Source organism: Triticum aestivum, chromosome 5D (assembly GCF_018294505.1).
Source record: "Triticum aestivum cultivar Chinese Spring chromosome 5D, IWGSC CS RefSeq v2.1, whole genome shotgun sequence".
NCBI classification, from domain to species: Eukaryota; Viridiplantae; Streptophyta; class Magnoliopsida; order Poales; family Poaceae; genus Triticum; species Triticum aestivum.
Genome location: NC_057808.1, coordinates 217,238,661 through 217,260,132, shown reverse-complemented (window position 1 = coordinate 217,260,132; position 21,472 = coordinate 217,238,661). Strand labels below are relative to the sequence as shown.

General features: G+C 45.2%; 1 protein-coding gene across 1 annotated transcript; it reads right to left on the bottom strand.

The window, feature by feature from the left end:
* Nucleotides 1-471: 471 nt before the first annotated feature.
* On the bottom strand, nt 472-4,184 carry LOC123120140 (mRNA-decapping enzyme-like protein). The gene is made up of 8 exons (XM_044540154.1): nt 3,878-4,184; nt 3,754-3,794; nt 3,607-3,656; nt 2,648-2,792; nt 2,047-2,103; nt 1,794-1,917; nt 917-1,357; nt 472-834 (listed from the first exon to the last, which is right to left on the bottom strand). The coding sequence occupies exons 1-8, from the start codon at nt 4,055-4,057 to the stop codon at nt 775-777; spliced, it is 1,098 nt and encodes a 365-aa protein (XP_044396089.1). The 5' UTR covers nt 4,058-4,184; the 3' UTR covers nt 472-774.
* Nucleotides 4,185-21,472: the final 17,288 nt, after the last annotated feature.

The following is a 21,472-nucleotide window of genomic DNA, read 5'->3' as shown; positions in this document are numbered from 1 at the left end:
CCTCCGCCTCCATCGTGCTCACGGACGGCGGTAGCAGCCGCATCGTTAGATCTCCTCCCGCAGTTAGATAGGCGACCACGACCGGAGTTCTGCGTCCTGCCCAATATGCCCAATATGTCACGCCACCAGAGAGGCTGCCGCCGGCAGCCACTGCTGCTGGTGGTGGCCGTGAAGACAACATGCCCAAAGAGGGGCTCACTTGCAGCAAGATCCGATTGGGAATGTTGTTGCTTCAGTTCACCACGTTTCGATTCTGCTTCAGTTCTATGTAGCGGATATTTGCCCCTTTGAGCCAAATTCAACCCGGCCATCTATTCCCGAAATATCTAGCCTACCATCTGCTCACCGTTCTTCAAACGTTCGTCCATGCATTACGTTGTAAAAGCTTTGAGTGCCAAGCAATGCCATAGAGAACCACATTGCCTGTTTTGCTTGGGAGTCCCATAGCAAAACCAGGGGCAACGCAAAGAATAAACCATATGAAATACTACCTGTTAAACGAAAAATATGGTACATAACTGTTATGGTGCACTGTCTGTCACATAACCTGTTTCATCTCGGTGTTTTCAATTACATAAATATACTGTACGACAACAAAGATATTGGAAACAAGGGATACCGCGATATACTAGCGACCATTGCTATCAAGGAGTGAAGGACTCTACATCAACGCATTAGGACAGAGCTATACAGTAGTTTGAGGACTAAAGGCTAAGAGGCATACAAAACTCACAAACAGAAGCACTCCTTTCATGTTTGTCACAGACAGAAACTTCACAAGGACTTGCAAGCATTCAGCAACTCCCGGTGGATTAAATCGATGAACTCGTCGCTCTGTTAGGCAATAGAAGAAGTGTTAAAAGCAAATAAAAGCACAAAGATTACAACTTGTTTTTTCTTTCAATGCAGAACATACCTGAACAAGTCTCTGGAGGGCATCCTTAACTTTATCCCTCGAAATAATAGGTCCATCATTGTGTGCAGGGGTAAGGGATGCAGGAGGAGTTGGTGGTGGAAAGGGTTGAAGAAGTGGGGTACCATATGGTGGACGTTGGCTGGATGTGGAAGCAGGATGAAGAGGTGGCGCTGTAGGCATCAAGGATGAAACCGGTTGCACCAAAGATGTGGAAGAGGATGACGGAGGCACAAAGAACGCCGGAGTTACAAGGTCTGTCGAGCGGCCAGCATGTGCATTAGTGTGGAGGGGCAGTGGTGGAGCTGATGAAGCACTCATCTGATGTGTTGGAGCAGCAGATGAAATTATCATTGGTACGTGGGATGATGCAACAGACTCAGCAGGTGGGTGAGCTCTTCCAGTCATTGGTGCAGTTGGTACATTCCCAACGTTAGCAACACCCTGTAAGTTTTGTCCAGATAGAATTCAACAGGCGCGTTTGACACTATGAATGGCAGTACAGTGGAAGTACCATATATAGAACTGTAACCAGCAAAAAGCATAGCACTGGTATACATTTATAACTAAGAACCACAATGGACAATGAATTCACAAACCAGATAAATGAAGATACACTATCTTAAGCAAGGAAATTTAGGGGCAGTTTCCAGGATCATGCATTCCTCTTTCTTTACTAGCATTTGCATCTGAGGGATGAGGTGGTGGTGAACCAACCTCATATCATGTTCTCAAACAAAAAATAATAAATGAGGAATGAGTTGTGTTAGGATGGAGTTAACCCCCGACCATGACCAAACTATTGCAAATATGTACTGTCGCATGACAGTGTAAAAAACAAATTAGAATGAAACAATGATAAAGTTCAGAGAGAACTTACACTGAAATAGCTGGCAAACGATTCATCAGGGGTATCAGAAACTACAGCGGTAGATGATGGAGGAGGTTCAAGGGGACCATCTATGGCAGAGGATGTAGGAACAGCCTCTAATTCCTCAAACTCACTGTCGCGCACCAAAATGATTCAGCAGAAGTACATTTAATACAAAACTCAAACAAAGCTCGAATACGATAAATGGACAAATGAATTCAAGAGATGAAACAAGTTTAAGTTCACAAGTACAGGAGAGAACCTTTTTATGGATGGCACTTTCGGCTTTGGGGGCACTTTCGCATAAGCATTCAGTATCCTGCACGAAAAGGATTGAAACAAAAAAAATTACTGCAAGATGAATAGCAGCAAACCACAGCTATATTGTGTACTAATTCCTGCCGATAGGACAGAATCATTTATTGCAACTACTGATTTAGAAATTGGTGAATGCATACTTAAGACAACAAATAGTTCAAACGATCCCATACTATAAGGACTACTTAAGCAGTTCAATGCCTAAATGCAAATAGAGTATTCGGCAGTACTTAGTTAGGAAGTTCAAATATTCAACAGTTTCAGCTACAGAGTAAACAAAACTTCCGAAGTCCAATTCTTCCTCCGGTTTCCTTAAGATGTCATTTTTTTTAATGTTTGGATGGTATTAAAAAATAGAACTTTGACCACTTGTTTTTACAATATATATTTGGTGTTTGCCAAACTATATACATTGTGTGCACATGATCTGAACACTACTAAATATATTGGTACCGAAGATATCAAAAGTCGGGTCATCAGGTACATTGACTACACACCTTACAAAAAATAAAATAAGGCACTGACAGGGGGTGTGGGGGCTTTACCTTCCAAACAGACTAGCAACAGCTTCGCACTCCTGTTGGTTATAAAACCAAATGCCATTTACTTCCTGTGTGGCATTCCGATACAACAAATATGGAGGCTGGAGTTCGTATTCAAAATCACTCAACAAATCCTCCACGAGATTATCTGGCAAGTATAGAACACGATCTTTTCATAGGCCAATCATTTTACTGCATACCATTTAAAAACTAGCATCCACACAAGCTTAGCAGTTGTCAGTCTATGACTACACTCTAACAACCTTAACAAATCATGAAAACACACCTATCTTACTACAGTGAGAAACCGAACGCCAAACCCCAAAAGATATGGCTGCTCATAGACATGAATGACGAACCTTTCAGAGTGTGTTCACATGGGCATCTGTTTTGTGTGTATGTGACAGTTCACATCTTTTCTCTATACTAAATCTAAAACGTAACAAGAATTTAGATCGATACTATCTTGATATCTATCAGCTTTCTCCAGTGGATCCATTGACCAAGAATTAGTGCTCCAGGCCCCGTCAGACTTGTATGGAGCCATAGAGCTACTGCAAGATCCTAAACTTTCTAAGATCATCTCTACTTTCTTTTTTGGCAACTCTAAGATCATCTCTGATCCCTTGTAACCATATCACTGAAGAGTTAACTATCAGGCTGAATAAAAGCAGTGTCATAAAAATCTAATTATTGGTTTTTCAATGTGGCTCGGCATCGATGATAAAAAAACGCAATTTTTCAGGGCCGCCCAAATTAGTTTGAAGCAACCAACATACTATAACCAAGTAATTTTCATGTAACTACTGCATTACTCCATCAACAATGGTCTAATACTTAACACAAGTCAATCTTAAGATTTAGGAACCACTGCCACAAAAAAATGTTCCGTCGTGATCTCTATCCTATTTGAAGTACCCAGTGTACTACAAGATATCAACCAAGATCAAAGATGCACGTACCCGTATTGCGCCTGTTCATGACGATGAACTGGAACCTCGGCTGTGAGTTCCTACACGAAATCCAACACAATCCTGATACAATTAGCTGCTACACGCGCACAAAACCCACATATAAACCCAAAACACGTTTTCCCCAATCTGCCTCACCTCTTAACCACGAAGAGCGATCCCTCCACGTCCTTCCGGCTCTGCACGAAACAGAAATAAAATCAGATCGGATCGGATCGTGGTCGAGTGCAGCAAAGGCATCGGACGAGAGAGGAGCCCTCACCCACTGGTTGAGGTCGATGTTGAAGTCGTAGAGCGTGACGTGCGCGGCAGTGATGAGGATGTCTTCGACGGCGGGGTCGAGGCGCTGCAGGACGGTGAGGTTAAGCAGGCGCGTGCCCTCGGCGTCCATGGCCAGGTTCGGCGTCACTTTGCCCCCGTTTGGGTGCGGCGGCGGCGGCATCGCGAGGTCGCCTCCGCGTTGCTGAGGGTAGGGGTAAGGGGCGGGGGATCTGAGAGCTATCGAGTATCGAGTAGGATGTTTGCTGTTATGGAACCATCACGCCATAATAAGGCGACGCGGATCGCCAAATCGCTCCCAGATGTAGGGCATCGCACAGTCCAGACTTTTTTTTCCATCTTTCTAATACAAAAGCACTCGTCAAAATTATTCGGACCGGTCTGCACATCCAAAATCAATAACAGCGTGTTTGGCAGCTTGAGGGATTGGGCATGGGAATTTACGAGGGGGAATTTGTGAAGAAATTAGACTTGGGAAGTAGATTATTAGTCCCATTCCCATGTTTGGTGTGTGGTAGTAATTATCGGTGGGAATTCTACAGGGAGTTACAGGACTGGGAATTGTTGATGATACGCGAGTTTGGATTAGAAAAGTGAGCGCTTCATCAACCGTTAAACAATAGGACGTGAGCGAACAGTTTTTTCATTTTACGTCAATTCCCACTCCCACGCTTAATTACCTAGTCCTCCCAGGGAAGAGATTGAAGGGAGTTGGACCTCTTAATTCCCCTTCCTCTTCCCATCCTAACTCCCATTTACCTGAGCCAATCAAAGGAATTTAACTCCCATGGACCTTAAACTCCCATTCCCCATCAACAACTCCCTCCAAACAAACACGCTGTAAAGAAAAGTTTGCGGTGGTCTTGATATTAGCTTCCCACAACGCGGGCCCATGTCAAAAAATCATTCCTTCGCTCCAGAACCCTCGCTCTACTTGCCATGTCACATTCATGCCGGTGCAGCGACCTAGTAGCCTACTCCGGTCGTTGCCCGCACTAAAGCAAAGCTGGTCCATCTGCCCCGGCTATTTAAGTCGACCGACCGCTGACGCAAACCCTACAACATTACGCCGCCGCCTCTTCTCTCCACAAATCCGCAAACCTCCAGTTTCGGGCGTCGTGATTGACAAATCCGACGGCTCAAACTGATTCTCCGCACACCCCTCTGGATCCGGAGGGAGCTTTGGCTCCTGGCGCCGCCCACTGCGTTACACAGGCCCATTGGCATTGACCGCTCCCTCCAAGATGAAGCCAGAGCCCATCTCCTCGGATGACGAGGAGTAGAAGCCCCTCCTCACTAAGGCTGTCACGACGGGCGAAGAGTCCTCGTGGATCTGTGGTTCCGTCGTATGATTCGATGTTCTCGGGCTTGAAGTCTTCCGGGAATTGGTGTTGTATTACCCTCTTTGTGAAGCATAAGGGGTGTGTGGCGTCCCGAACTCGGGCTACATCGCGTCGGAGGTCTTCGGCCCTCCGAATCTGCTGCTGCTCCCGGATTCTATCGTTTCGGTTTACCCGATCGTAGTATCCTTCCCCGTAAGCAGGCGGGCCTTCTCTGGGTCCGTAGATGGACCTGGTACGACCTCCTCGAGCATCTAGGTTGTGGCGGAGGTCATACTCGTAAGTGGGCCGCACTTGATCCTTGCCGTGACGGCGAGGTGGGGCGGCTAGGTGTTCGAGTTCGTCAGCTTCTCTGTCCCGCCCTCCAGGGGGGCGGTCCGGCTGTTTGTCGCTTGTGTATGTCGGACGTCTTGGCTCTACGGCCTCGTCGTCGAACTGCGGCAGTAGTCTTCGCTTGGGATAACTTTTCGTTGGTTGTTCGCGGCCATACCCTTCTTCGGCAACTAGCACTTTAGTCCATCGGTCGTTGAGGTGTCCTGTTCGGCCTTGATTTTGCGTTTTTGTTTCTTTAGGCTACAGGCGGTGGCTAAAAGCCTCCGCTTGAACCGTTCCTGCTCCAGAGGGTCTTCGGGGACGATGAAATCGTCATCCCCGAGACTGACCTCCTCTTCAGAAAGTGGGAGGTAATTGCTATCCTCGGAGTCGTTGGGGTTTTCTGGATTGAGCGGGTCCTCCTGCCCCGCGGGGTCATCCTGATGATGTTCGTTGGCTGCGTCTCCAGCGAGGTCGTCCGTATTATTTATGGTGCCATTCTCCGCAGAGTCCATGTTGCTCGCATGGCTTTGACGTGGCTTTGATAGACGGCGCTATTTTTGGCGTTTGGGCGGCTCATCTCTGGGCTTGCCTCGGTCCTGATTAGGAGTGTCGCCGCCGTCCTTGTGGGTATCGACCATGTAAATGTTGGGGAACGTAGTAATTTCAAAAAAAAATCCTACGCACACGCAAGATCATGGTGATGCATAGCAACGAGAGGGGAGAGTGTTGTCCACGTACCCTCGTAGACCGAAAGCGGAAGCGTTTAGCACAACGCGGTTGATGTAGTCGTACGTCTTCACGATCTGACCGATCAAGTACCGAACGCACGGCACCTCCGAGTTCAGTACACGTTCAGCCCGATGACGTCCCTCGAACTCCGATCCAGCCGAGTGTTGAGGGAGAGTTTCGTCAGCACGACGGCGTGGTGACGATGATGATGTTCTACCGACGCAGGGCTTCGCCTAAGCACCGCTACAGTATTATCGAGGTGGACTATGGTGGAGGAGGGCACCGCACACGGCTAAAAGATCAAATCAATTGTTGTGTCTTTGGGGTGCCCCCATGCCCCCGTATATAAAGGAGCAAGGGGGAGAGGCGGCCGGCCAGGAGAGGGGCGCGCCAGGAGGAGTCCTACTCCCATCGGGAGTAGGACTCCCTCCCTTTCCTTGTTGGATTAGGAGAAGGGGGAAAGAGGAGGGAGAGAGGAAGGAAAGGGGGGGCCGCCCCCCTCTCCTTGTCCTATTCGGACTAGAGGGAGAGGGGCGCGCGGCCCTACCCTAGCCGCCTCTCCTCTTCTCCACTAAGGCCCACTATGGCCCATTAAACCCCCGGGGGGTTCCGGTAACCCCTCCGGTACTCCGGTAAAATCCCGATTTCACCCGGAACACTTCCGGTATCCAAATATAGGCTTCCAATATATCAATCTTCATGTCTCGACCATTTCGAGACTCCTCGTCATGTCCGTGATCACATTCGGGACTCCGAACTACCTTCGGTACATCAAAACTCATAAACTCATAATATAACCGTCATCGAAACTTTAAGCGTGCGGACCCTATGGGTTCGAGAACTATGTAGACATGACCGAGACACGTCTCCGGTCAATAACCAATAGCGGAACCTAGATGCTCATATTGGCTCCCACATATTCTACGAAGATCTTTATCGGTCAGACCGCATAACAACATACGTTGTTCCCTTTGTCATCGGTATGTTACTTGCCCGAGATTCGATCGTTGGTATCTCAATACCTAGTTCAATCTCGTTACCGGCAAGTCTATTTACTCGTTCTGTAATACATCATCCCACAACTAACTCATTAGTTGCAATGCTTGCAAGGCTTAAGTGATGTGCATTACCGAGTGGGCCCAGAGATACCTCTCTGACAATCAGAGTGACAAATCCTAATCTCGAAATACGCCAACCCAACAAGTACCTTCGGAGACACCTGTAGAGCACCTTTATAATCACCCAGTTACGTTGTGACGTTTGGTAGCACACAAAGTGTTCCTCCGATAAACGGGAGTTGCATAATCTCATAGTCATAGGAACATGTATAAGTCATGAAGAAAGCAATAGCAACATACTAAACGATCGAGTGCTAAGCTAATGGAATGGGTCAAGTCAATCACATCATTCTCCTAATGATGTGATCCCGTTAATCAAATGACAACCCATGTCTATGGCTAGGAAACATAACCATCTTTGATCAACGAGCTAGTCAAGTAGAGGCATACTAGTGACACTCTGTTTGTCTATGTATTCACACAAGTATTATGTTTCCGGTTAATACAATTCTAGCATGAATAATAAACATTTATCATGATATAAGGAAATAAATAATAACTTTATTATTGCCTCTAGGGCATATTTCCTTCAGTAAATGTCGTAGGTGGATGTGGCTGACCAACGGACGGTGACGGGGGGGGGGGAGGGAGGGGGGAACATCGACATTGGTCGTGGCTACGTCCTCCTCGTCCATGTATTCGGCATTCTCCGAATTATAGTCTAGCATATCGGTTAAATCATCGATAGTGGCTACCAAATGGTTGGTGGGTGGGACGCAAAATTCCCTATGGTACATCTCGAAGGGTTGATGATGGAAGGCGGAGGGCAGGTCCTCCTGGTCGGTCCTTGATATCCGCTAGCCGTGCTAAGCTCGAGATGTGGAGTCGGATCCTTGAAGGGATCCGGACCGACACTGGAGGTCAAGGACGGGCTTTGGTTCTTGCTTGTGGCTTCCCCGTCGGGGTTCGAGATCGAGCTGCTTTGGGCTGGGGGTGACCCCTGGCCGTTGGCTGCCGCTTTGTAATAAGCGCTCAAGGCCATGTGAGCGTCGTGAAGGGAAGGTTCGCTGAGATTGACTCTTGGCTTCTGCCTCCTGATTCTGCCTCAAAGGTCGAGGATAGGTCCTCTGCAGTCATGATGTGTCCAGACAGAGGTGGGGTCTGGCCCCCGCTCGAAGCGGAGCTCTCCTGGCCTGAAGCTGTTGAGGCCGATCTGTAAGTGCATCTAGTGCCCCTTACTGATTTTGGTGTATTGAAGACTTATAGGTTAAGGGACTGATGCGTTCGTGAGTGTACACAGGTCTATAAGTCTATGAGGAGTTTGATATTTGCAGAGAAAGTTGACCCCTGAAAATGAATGTCTTCAACTGAAGACTTTGGATTTCTGAAGACTTTGAAAGTGAAGAAATTGGTGTGACCATGAAGACTTGATATTCATGCGAGGAACGTGAAGCGTGAAGACTTATGTTTTCATAGTTTCATTTTCTCTTTCTTGAGCCATAGGAAACACCGTACTGTTAAAGGGGGTCGAGGAAAAACTAAGGAAAAGTTTCCAAGTGATGCTCATCTCAAGATCCTATACCTACCAATCCTTTCGAGTGAAGCCATTGTAAATCTCATGTAGTTCAGTCAATTTCTTCAGTGACAGAGACGAAGTTCTTCTGGTCTCTGAGGAATTTGTTCTGACTGAGGAGGTAGGAATTCGCCAGTGCAAATTGCCTACAAGTGAGGAACATGATAGCCCTGAGGAATTTGATAGTCAAATTTCCGACCGTTGTTGTGCTATGCGCTAGCTGTCCCAAAATATCTTATCCACCTAACGATCATATCATTGAAGGGTATTTATGTCATATCATGTCGGGCTGCTCCCTAGGCTATAAATAGCCACTCCCTTCAACCACTAGCTTGTTGGCTGCTCCGAGAGAAACTGAAACTTTTCATTGAGAGCATCCCATCCTCCGAGGACTTTGAGCGAAAATCATCAAGTGAGGAAGACCCAAACCCAAACACCTAAAACCCAAAGTGATTGAGCATCACTGAAGAGATTGATCCTGCGTGGATCCGACGCTTGTTACCTTTGAAGAATGTGCATCTTCCAGACGGTTAGGCGTCATGGTCTAGAGCATCCAAGAGGAAATTATGGATCACCGAGTGACCGAGTTTGTGAAGGTTTGGAAGTCACCTGAAAACTTACCATGAGTGATTGGGCGAGGTCTGTGTGACCTTAGCTCAAGGAGAATACGGTGAGGACTTTGTGTCTGGGACTGTGTGTCCTCGGGTTTAAATACCTAGCCGCTCCAACCAGACGGACAACTATCACAACAGTTGGAACTGGTCTACCAAATCATTGTCTTCACAGAGCTAGCTGGTTCTATTTCCTCAACCCTTCCATTTCCTCATTACCGTGTTGTGTGCTTGTTCATACCTGTTTGAGGACTTTGACTGAAGACTTTCTCAATTTCCTCAGTTCAATTCCTTCATTCTGTTTGTCTTCATCCTGTTAATCCCATGTTTACGCTTTCTGTACTCTGTGCTTGTTTTCATTTCTTCATGATGACTGTGCTTATGTTATGTTATGTCTTCATCTGAGTACTTATTCTGCTGCAAGTAGTTCTTCGCTTAGGAATTTCCTCACCCTGAAATTCCCCAGTGAAGAATTCATGAAAATCGCCTATTCACCCCCCCTCTAGTCGACTTAATGCACTTTCAATTGGTATCAGAGCAAGGTACTCCCTTGTTCTGTGTGATTTTAGTTTAACCGCCTGGAGTTTTAGTTATGTCGACCGCAGGTATGAAGACTGTGTCATGCCCCATCTTTGACGGTCATGATTATCCCAAGTGGAAGGCCATGATGAAGAAGCGACTCATGGTGATGAACAGCAAGCTGTGGACCGTCACTGAGATTGGTCTTACTGATCTGTGCAAGATGGCGGAGGCTGATGACATTCGCAAGTACACTCTTCTCAACCTCACGACGAAGGACATCATCTGCTCCTGTCTGTCTCAAAATCAGTTCAGGAACATTATGCATCTCAGCCATGTGAAGCTTATCTGGGACCGACTCTCTGAGGTCTATGAAGGTCATAGAACTGATCGTGATCCCTGGGTTGAGGATTTTAAGGTATCGCGCAAGGCTATGACTTTCGAGTCAGAATCATCATCCTCTGCACCATGCCTTATGGCAAAAAGTGCTAAGGTAACTGAATGCTACCTGTCTGAGTCAAGCGATGATGAATCTGGTGATGAATTTGGACCCAGCTACACCAAACTTGCTTCCCTTGCCACTAAACAGCAAAGAGCTCTGGAAAAGGTTAAAATGCTTAATGAGAGTGATGATATGTTGGGTGAAGAAATGGATCGCACTAAAACTTTGACTGAAAATCTTCAGAGACTTCAGTCTAAGTTTGACAACCTTCAAAGTCATCATAACACTCTCTTATCTGATCATGAGAAGCTTTCTTATGAATTTCTTCAAAGAAAGCAAGATCTTGAGAAGCTAAGGGTGAGTTATGAAGATCTTCAGAAGGAGCGTGATTCATTACTAGCTCAACAAATCAGCGCTGCTCAGGAAGAATTTATTTCTCCATGTTTGAAGTGCATTGAACGTGAATCTACTAATTCTTCACCTGAATGTTCAAATGCTTCTACTGCTACAAATTCTTCACCTGTCTCTACTATCACTAATTCCTCATCTGAGGATATTGCTAGTATCACTGACAATGCAGGGCTGAAGGAATTGTATATGATAGGCATGTACAAAAGCCTCAAAGGGCATCAGGCTCTTTGTGATGTGCTTAAAAAGCAGATCCTCAACATGAACCCTAGGAAAGAGGGTATTTCCTTTGAGAGGAAACTCAATGCTGATGGAACATACTGGAAGCCTGAGCAGTATCCCAAAACCTCATGGGTTGCTGCAAAGGGACCTTCAGTAGATCCATCTACTCTATCTGGCTTTACATGTGAATCTCCTCATTCTTCTGATGAGTCATTTGACTCAAACTATAAGCTGTTCAAAAATCAGAATGGTGAAGTATTTGCTAGATATGTTGGCACTAACTGCAGGAATGGACCCCTATGAAGAAAATCTGGGTTCCCAAAAGGTGCCTTGAAAGTCTTCAGGTGAATGTCATCATGACACCACCTGTGAAGAATAGGAACCCCAGATCAAATTCTTCATATGGACCAAATTCTTCATATGGATCCAAGTCCTCATACGGACCGAATTCCTCACATGGATCAAATTCCTCAAAAGGATCAAAGTCCTCATATGAACATGATCGTGCTAACACTTCTGTTTCGCAGGGAAGATCTAAGGGCTATGAATATGAGCATTATTCTTCTAACCATTATGTTCATAAGTCCTCGAAGAATTTCTCTGCTTATTCATATGCTTACCCTAACTCCTCTTATGTGAAACGAAGTGGACTGGCTTCTATGCCACCCTTCTCTTATGGAGCTCGCAGAATGATGAACTCTTTGCCACCCCTTCAGATGTGGGTGGTGAAGAAAAAGAACTAATCTCTTATGCAGGGTCAGGTCTCCAGACGTACTTAAACGTCTGAAGAATTTGCTGGAGACCTGAATTTGCTTGAAAGGACGCAAGCTAATCATGAAGAAATGAATTTTCATTTCTCACGTCCTCATACTGCTTTATCTGTTCTATTGCTTGATGAAATTGATCTGATGAATTTGATGTCATATTCTTCACTGATGAAGTATATGAGTTCGTAAGCTGCACTAATTCATCTGCAGGATGATCAACCCAAAGCCACTGAGTGGGTCCTCGATAGTGGATGTACAAATCACATGACCAGTGACAAGAATCTATTGATGGACGCTCCCTTATCTCCATCGCATCTGAAGCATATCACCTACGCTGACAAAGGAAAAAGCAAGGTATTGGGTCTAGGTAAGGTTGCGATCTCAAAGGATCGACACATGGACAAAGTCATGCTTGTCGAGTCCTTAGGATTCAACCTCATGTCAGTCTCAATGCTTTGTGATCTTGATATGGTTGTTATCTTTGGCAAGTATCATTGTGTTGTGATCATGGAAGCTGACCATTCCAAAGTCTTCGAAGGCTTTAGGAGAGGAGATCTGTATATTGTTGATTTCTCTACAGGACCACAACCAGCTATATGTCTACTTGCAAAAGCTTCAGAAGGCTGGCTATGGCATCGACGACTTGGTCATGCTGGCATGAGGAACTTGCACACGCTCGCGAAGAAGAAGCATGTCATTGGCATTGAGAATGTCAAATTCCTCAAGGATCACTTGTGCGGAGCCTGTGAAGCTTGAAACATGACCAAGGCCAAGCATCCAACGAAGACTATCATGACTACCACTCGACCATTTGAATTGCTTCACATGGATCTCTTTGGTCCTAATCATTATTCTGCATTCACCAATGAAGCATCTCTATATGGCTTTGTTATTGTTGATGATTACTCTCGTTACACATGGGTACATATCGTCACTTACAAACGTGAAGTGCAGGAAGTCTTCAAACGATTTTCCTCGAGGGCTTCAACCAACTTTGGTGTGAAGATCAAGCACATTAGAAGTGACAATGGAACTGAGTTCAAGAATACTGGTCTTGATGACTATCTTGATGAACTTGGTATTACTCATGAGTTATCTGCTCCTTATAATCCTCAGCAGAATGGCGTCGTGGAGCGCAAGAACATGACTCTTGTTGAGATGGCTCGCACTATGCTTGATGAATACAAGACGCCTCGTCATTTCTGGATTGAGGCAATTGATACTGCGTGCCACATCATCAACAGGGTATATCTTCACAAATTCTTCAAGAAGACTGCATATGAACTCCTCACTGACAAGAAACCCAATGTGAGTTATTTCAAAGTCTTCCGTGCTAAATGTTGGATTAGAGATCCTCATCACAATTCTAAATTTGCACCGAAAGCACATGAAGGTTTTATGCTTGGTTACGGAAAGGACTCGCACACCTACACAGTCTTCAACAATGTTCACTACAAGGTTGTTGAAACTGTAGATGTGCGGTTCGATGAAACTAATGGCTCGCAAAGAGAGCACCTACCTCCTGTGCTAGATGAACAGTCTCCTGTGGAAACCATCAAGTTCAAGGCTACTGAGGATGTCATTCCTACCGAAGAATCTGCTGAAGAAGTCATTCCAGAACGTGAAGAACATCATGCTGGTGCACCTGAGGAAAATGGTCTGAAGAAAATGCTGATCCAATTCCTCGTCGCCAACCCGCTCATCCTCGCGTTGCAAATGAAGTGCAGATTGAGAAAATCATCAGCGACATCAACGCACCAGGTCCTCTCATACGCTCAAAAGCTTCACATTTGTCTAACTTTTGTGGGCACTTTGCTTTCGTCTCTATCACAGAGCCCACTAAGGTAGATGAAGCATTTCTGGAGCCTGAGTGGATTCAAGCTATGCAAGAGGAATTACATCAGTTCGAGCTCAACAACGTCTGGGAACTTGTCAAGCGACCAGACCCTCGCAAGCACAATATCATCGGCACAAAGTGGATCTACCGCAACAAGCAAGATGAAAATGGCCTTGTGGTGAGGAATAAGGCACGGCTTGTAGCTCAAGGCTACACACAGGTTGAAGGAATTGATTTCGATGAAACTTTTGCACCTGTTGCTAGACTTGAGGCTATTCGCATATTACTTGCTTATGCTAACCATCATAATATCATCTTATATCAAATGGATGTGAAAAGTGCATTCCTCAATGGTAAGCTTGAGGAAGAAGTATATGTTGCTCAACCCCCAGGTTTTGAAGATCCAAAGCATCCTGACAAAGTCTTCAGACTCAATAAGGCCCTCTATGGCCTCAAGCAGGCCCCTCGGGCGTGGTATGATACTTTGAAGGAATTCCTCATGAAGAAAGGCTTCAAACCCGGTTCACTTGACCCAACTCTTTTCACCAAAACCTATGATGATGAATTATTCGTGTGCCAAATATATGTTGATGATATTATCTTTGGCTGTACTGACCAACGTTACAGTGATGAATTTGCCTATATGATGAGTGAAGAATATCAAATGTCTATGATGGGAGAATTGAAATTCTTCTTAGGTCTTCAAATTCGTCAACAGCGCAATGGCATATTCATATCTCAGGAGAAATACCTCAAGGATGTACTGAGGAAATTCGGCATGCAAGATTGCAAAGGCGTCAAAATCCCTATGCCCACAAATGGCCATCTATGCACTGATGAAAATGGTATTGACTTCGATCAAAAGGTATACCGCTCCATGATTGGTTCTTTATTGTATTTATGTGCACCTAGGCCAGATATTATGCTTAGTGTTTGCATGTGTGCCCGCTTTCAAGCTACACCGAAGGAATCACACCATAAGGCTGTGAAGCATATTCTTCGATATCTAGCTCACACTCCAACACTTGGATTATGGTATCCCAAGGGCTCGGCTTTTGATCTCATTGGATATTCAGACTCTGACTATGCTGGTGATCGTGTGGACCGCAAGTCAACATCAGTCACATGTCATTTCCTCGGACAATCTTTGGTCTGTTGGTCCTCGAAGAAACAGAACTGCGTATCACTGTCTACTGCTGAAGCTGAGTACATTGCTGCTGGTTCGTGCTGTGCTCAATTGCTATGGATGAAGCAAACCCTCAAGGACTACGGCGTCAACATGAAGAATGTGCCACTCTACTGTGACAATGAGAGTGCCATCAAGATTGCTCATAACCCAGTTCAGCACTCGAAGACAAAGCACATTCAGATTCGTCATCATTTTCTTCGTGATCATGTGTTGAAGGGCGACATCTCTATCGAGCACGTGAAGACTGAAGAACAGCTAGCCGATATCTTCACAAAGCCCTTGGATGAGAAGAATTTAGCAAGTTGCGGTGTGAGCTAAATATCTTAGAATCTTCGAATGTCCTTTGAAAAGGACACACATCCTAACACTTATGCAAATTGATGACTTAGATGTGCAACACACGAAGTAACGTTTTTCTTCAATCAATGAAGACTAACACTCTAAGTGTGAAGAAATTAACGAAGAATTTGATTCTCAGAGCCCTACGACAATTGTACGCGGCGTCTGAAATCATCATTCTTATACGGTGGGTCACGCACCAACAAAAGTTGAAAATCTTCAATTTGAGTTTTTCTTCATTTTTGAAATTCCTCAGTTGTTCAATTTCTTCAACTTTGCAATTATTCACTGTTTCCGTCGTTTTCTTCATTGGCTATATATATATATATATGAGTTTATGTCCTCTACAGCATTCACTTATTGCTATTCTTCAAGTTGCTTTTTTCTGCTAAGTGAATGTGATCGGACCCTTCCCCCTCTATGCTAAACTCAACCCTGTTTGTTCACAAATTCTTCATGTGCGTTCTATTTGAAACCCGTTCAAAATCTTCACCGTGTCCTTGTCAGCTGAAGAATTTGCGAATGATACATTAAAATTTCATATCTAAATTTTCGGTTGTTGCTGCTCAAACCGTTCCACATTCCATGATATATTATTCTATTCACCCACTATCACACACGATCTCCACCTCTTTGTACGTGGGTGACACATGTCACACGAATGAGAAGGGTCAGGGCACGTTCGTCCATTTTCCTCGGGCGAGCGGTTTTTCACCTTGGCTATAAATACCCCTCACCCTCCTCACTTTGTTTTTACTCCGCTCGACCTCACTCCCTTGCTCGAGCTCTCAAAACCTAGCGCCGCCGCTACTTCCATTGTCGCCGGTGAGGAAGAGCTTCGCTGCCTCGACCTCGTCGCCGTCGTACTCGCGCCGGCGCGGATTTCTTCACTCCGCCGCCGCCGTAGCTGTCTTCCTCTGCCAAGTTAGGGCGTGGAAGATCTGAACCGACGAGCTTCAAATCTACTATCTCAGTTCATCGTGTTCTTCGTCAAGGGTAATTAAAAGTTACTTTTACTGCCCTTGTTGATTCTAATGATTTCTACAAAATCTTCAAAAGGTGTTTATTCTTCAATCTTCACACTCTAAACACCTCTCACAAACATCTGTTCTTGATCTGTTTCCCTAAGCAACATTTTTCTTCAAGATTCCTCAATTGTGTGGATTTCCAATCTATACAACTCTGGAACCTAAGTCAAAGAACGCTTAGTGAAATTCCTCAAGACACATCTGGTCAAATTCCCCAAACTTGTTCTTTTTGCAAAAACTTCTGAGAACGCATATGACCTCTCCAAATTCTTCGCACCTATACTCTGTTCACAGGTACACATGTTCGCTGCTGAATCTCTAGATTCTCATCAACTTAACTCATTTGCAGCGTTCCTCGAAGAAAAGTTACATACCTCGTCAGAGAACTCAATAGTTCAAAATCCTCAGCTGAAGAAAATGGCTGATGGCAAGAAACCTCAGAAGGGAGGGAAGAAATTGGAAGTCAACAATGCTTTTGAGATACCTGAAGACATCTATGCAGGGTATTGCACTCCTCCTCATGAAACTAAGAATGAGCGCAAAGTGTGCATACAGAGGATTGAGAGGACATGGGCCAGAGAATGGAGGGAATATCGCTATGTCACTCCCAAGTACATGAAGAAATTCGCTGTACACCCTCCATGCCCAAGACCTCCATTGGCACCTGGCCAAGTTGCTAATCCCTCTAGCATCAGAAGAGGTGAGGATTTCCCCAAGGAGTGGGCCAAGCGTCAAGCCAAGTTGGCTAAAATGGCAAAAGAGGCAGTGAAGAAATTCAATGAAGATTCTGCTGTTGCCACTGCTGAGGCCTCTGCTAGCGAAGCCTAAGAAGGCTATGCCTAAGAAGCCCGCTCACAAGCCCAGTACTGCTTCTCAAAAGCCCTCACGGCCAATTCCTCAAGCTGCTCCAGCTCCTCCAAAGTCCTCATCTCCTCCTCCAAAGTCCTCAGCACCTGTGCATATCGCCTCGTGCCAAAGGACAAAAGGCATCTCAATTTCCTTAGGAGTCTCTGCAAGTTCCTCAGCACCTCCGCATTCCTCAACTGGCCCCACCTTGCTGAAGACAAAGGCCACTGCTAGACGAGGCACTAGACCAAGTCCTCACAAGAAGCATGTCGCCTTTCAAGTACCGTCCGATGATGACGAAGCTGATGATGAGGAACTTGCCAAAATCATCAGAGACAGATAGCAAAGGGCCGCTAGAGCCAAAGGCAGTAGTGTGCCATTGATGCTGGATCCAAAGTTGATCCTAGACTTCATCGACTTATGGCACAAGGACCCCAACACACCTCTTCCTGAGATGAACCTCATTCCTAGTCAAAGTCATATGTTGACTGCCTTCATTGGTGAGGAAAAATGGAAATATGAACAAGGGAGGTAGGTGAAGAAAGCACAGTACAAGAAAGAGCGCTTTCTGAAGCAAAACGTTTTGAAGCTTTCACCTGAAGAACTTGTAGCTCTACAATCAGAGATCAAGAATCTTAGTGATGAATTTGATCGCTACTATGTTGACTGGCTTGGAGCCAAAGTCAGATTCGTCAACTTGACCAAGGGATTCACCTCAAATGTTGCAGCCCCAACGCAACATGAATCTCCTCAGGCTGAGGCTTCTGCTCAGCCTACTGAAGAACATGCCAGCATTGCTGATGAAAATCAGGCTGCTGATGAAACAGAAAGTACCAGGGCTGATGACTGCATTCCAGCCGCTGATGAAATTGCCAGGGCAACCACTAGTGTTGCGCCTGAAGATCAAGCCAGGCCAGCTGAGGCATCAACCGCCGAGCCTAAAGAAACCGAACAAACCAGGCCAACTACATCAGTTGTGCCTGAGGAAAATGAACCAATTTCCTCTGCTCCTCCTGCACCAACACCAAGTCCAGTTCTTCCTTCTGCATCAGAAGCGAAGAAAACAAAGGCTGCAGAGCGAGCAGCAGTGAAGAAGAGGAAAGCATTTGCTTCATCAAATTCTTCAGCACCGAAGAAGATGAAGATGTTGACAAGCTCACTTGAGAATCCCATTGATGCTATTCCTGTGTCAAGAATGCCATCAAAGGAACTCGTTCCTTTTGGTGAAGCATATGAGATCCCAAGCGGATCTGATGAAGATGTTCCTTCTGCTGCTTCTTCAAAGCAGTTGGACGAAGAAATTGAAGTGGATAATATCCCTTCAACTCCAGTTGTTTCATCGCCAGTGCCTCAGTTCACAGCTGAAGAGGCAGACGTTGAAGAATTAAGTGAAGAAGATGAAGACGTGAACATTGGAGCACCACGCCTGTGATGAATGATGACTTTTGGGAAAGTCAACACCCCAACTCTCCTTTGTTCACGCCACTACAACAAATCCCTCAGTCCCTAGTGCACACTGAAGTACAAATGGGCTCTGATGAACCTCACACCACTCCTTCCATCCATGAAGAAATTCCAGCCACTAGTGCTGATGAAATGCTGCTGAAGAAAAGAATACCCAGGCTGCAACTGAAGCAGCAACTGAAATTCCTCAGCCTGTGGTTCCTGAGGCTGTAATGCAATTGACTGATACTCCTCAGCCCAAGCCGAAGAATCCCTTCTCTAAGAAGCAAAACTTCAAGGCTGGTGAATTCTTCCACGAGCATGTGTTCTTCACAGATTAGAAGTAAGCGTTTCTGGACTGCCAGCCAAGCAAACTTCTATTCTTCTCTGCTTTTTGATAAGGACAAAGCCTTCGACCATGAGCATATTCCTCATGTGGACATGGAATCACTGCCTTGCTTCACGCCAGTCCTCAGTGTTCTTCATGATGCTGGACTGCTCAACTTATGCACAGATATATGTGATTGGAATGAAGAGCTAATTCTTTAGTTCTATGCAACTCTGCACATCACAGGCAATGCTGAAGATGTGAACTCTTGGGTGTTGGACTGGATGACAGAAAACACTCACTTCAAAGCACCGGCCTCTGAATTGCTTCATGCCCTGCCTGTCAGTCCACCCCTTGAAGGTGCATGTTGTATCTATCATGAACCTAAACTCACTGATCACTATATGCAAGTGTTGATGAAGCCACTGAAGCCCGGTCAAGCCCCAAGGACCAAATTCCTCATGAAGGAATTGATGTATGTACCACGGACTGTCTATCGCATCTTGACCAAGACTCTGAGTCCAATCAAGGGCCATGACTCTAATGAAGAAGAGGTCATTGGCATCATGAAGAATCTTCTTTTCAATATCATCCATGGTGTTCCTGTCAACTACCATGATTTCTTCATGAGGACCCTGGCCAATGTTGCATTATCTCCATTTGAATTGAAGCCTTACGCTCCCTGGATTATGAGATTCCTCAGATCAAGGTCTTCAATCAATTACAAGGCTGATTTTCAAAATCATCTCAGCTACTTGCCCCCCATTGAAGTCCTTAAGCAGACTTTTTCCTCAGCCGATGAAAAGGGCAAGGCCACTGCTGTTATTGATGAAGGCATTCGTCCATTGGATGGTCAGTTCCACAAAGCTGCATCTTACTCCACCAATGATGACTCTGCCACTCATGACTCTGCCGCCAATGCCTCAAAGCAAAATCCTCAAGGCATAGCTCCCAGAGTGATGACTGATCATGAGCATCTCCTCAGTCTTCACCAGAAGGTTGATCGCAACCATAAATGGGTAAAAAGGCAGTTTGGTTCTATTCTTCACAACATGACTACTACACACAATGCAGTGAAGAAGAACCACTTCTACCTCCATGAAGTATTCAATCACACCTGGGCTGTTATGTCTCATCTTTATGGTGAAGAAGATCTGAAGCAAATGGGCTTCAAGCAGGACTTTGACTGGTCTCAACCACCAGCGAAGAAATTCAAGAAAGTCAAAGTTCCTTCCTTGGTGGCCAGATCATATTCTTCATCGCGCGACACTGATGAGCATGAAGATTTGGACGACACTGCGGCACGCCCTACTACAACAACCGACCCCAACAACGCTGGCGCTCCTCCATCAACATGATATTCTTCAGGGGCGTTAGTCCTCATTTTCACCCCTTTTGGTCATTCGATGACAAAGGGGAGAAATTTGAGTTAGTCTTCAAGCGGGTCTATATATGGGCATTTGTTGTTAAGTTACAACTCTCATTCTTTTGAAGACTTTATTGGATCGAGTTGTAAACTTAAACCCGATGGTGGTCTGATACTTTTTGCTATGTTCTTCTGCATGCTATTTCCTCATATATGTTAATGCACGCATGCTGAATCACATCAGTCACCATATTTCATCATGCATTTCAAATTCTTCATATCATATGTTAAATGCGTGTATGAATTACAAGATATAGGGGGAGATCTCCATGATTCTACTCTTCAAATGTGCATTGCTTCAAAAGCAAATTCCTCACTATGCACATCTTCACGGGGAGTTCTTCTATATCTTGCAATCAAATTCCTCAATATCAGTATTTACACTTCATATGTTTATCCCCGTTGAAAACTTAACCTATATTGTCATCAATCACCAAAAAGGGGGAGATTGTAAGTGCATCTAGTGCCCCTTAGTGATTTTGGTGTATTGAAGACTTATAGGTTAAGGGACTAATGCGTTTGTGAGTGTACACAGGTCTATAAGTCTATGAGGAGTTTGATATTTACAGAGAAAGTCGACCCCTAAAAATGAATGTCTTCAACTGAAGACTTTGGATTTCTGAAGACTTTCTGAAGACTTTGAAAGTGAAGAAATTGGTGTGACCATGAAGACTTGATATTCATGCGAGGAACATGAAGCGTGAAGACTTTGTTTTCGTAGTTTCATTTTCTCTTTCTTGAGTCATAGGAAACACCGTACTGTTAAAGGGGGTCGAGGAAAAACTAAGGAAAAGTTTCCAAGTGATGCTCATCTCAAAATCCTACACCTACCAATCCTTTCGAGTGAAGCCATTGGAAATCTCATACAGTTCAGTCAATTTCTTCAGTGACAGAGACGAAGTTCTTCTGGTCTCTGAGGAATTTGTTCTGACTGAGGAGTTAGGAATTCGCCAGTGCGGATTGCCTACAAGTGAGGAACATGATAGCCCTGAGGAATTTGATAGTCAAATTTCCGACCGTTGCTGTGCTATGCGCTAGCTGTCCCAAAATATCTACCCACCTAACGGTCATATCATTGAAGGGCATTTATGTCATATCATGTCGGGCTGCTCCCTAGGCTATAAATAGTCGCCCCTTCGACCAGTAGCTGGTTGGCTG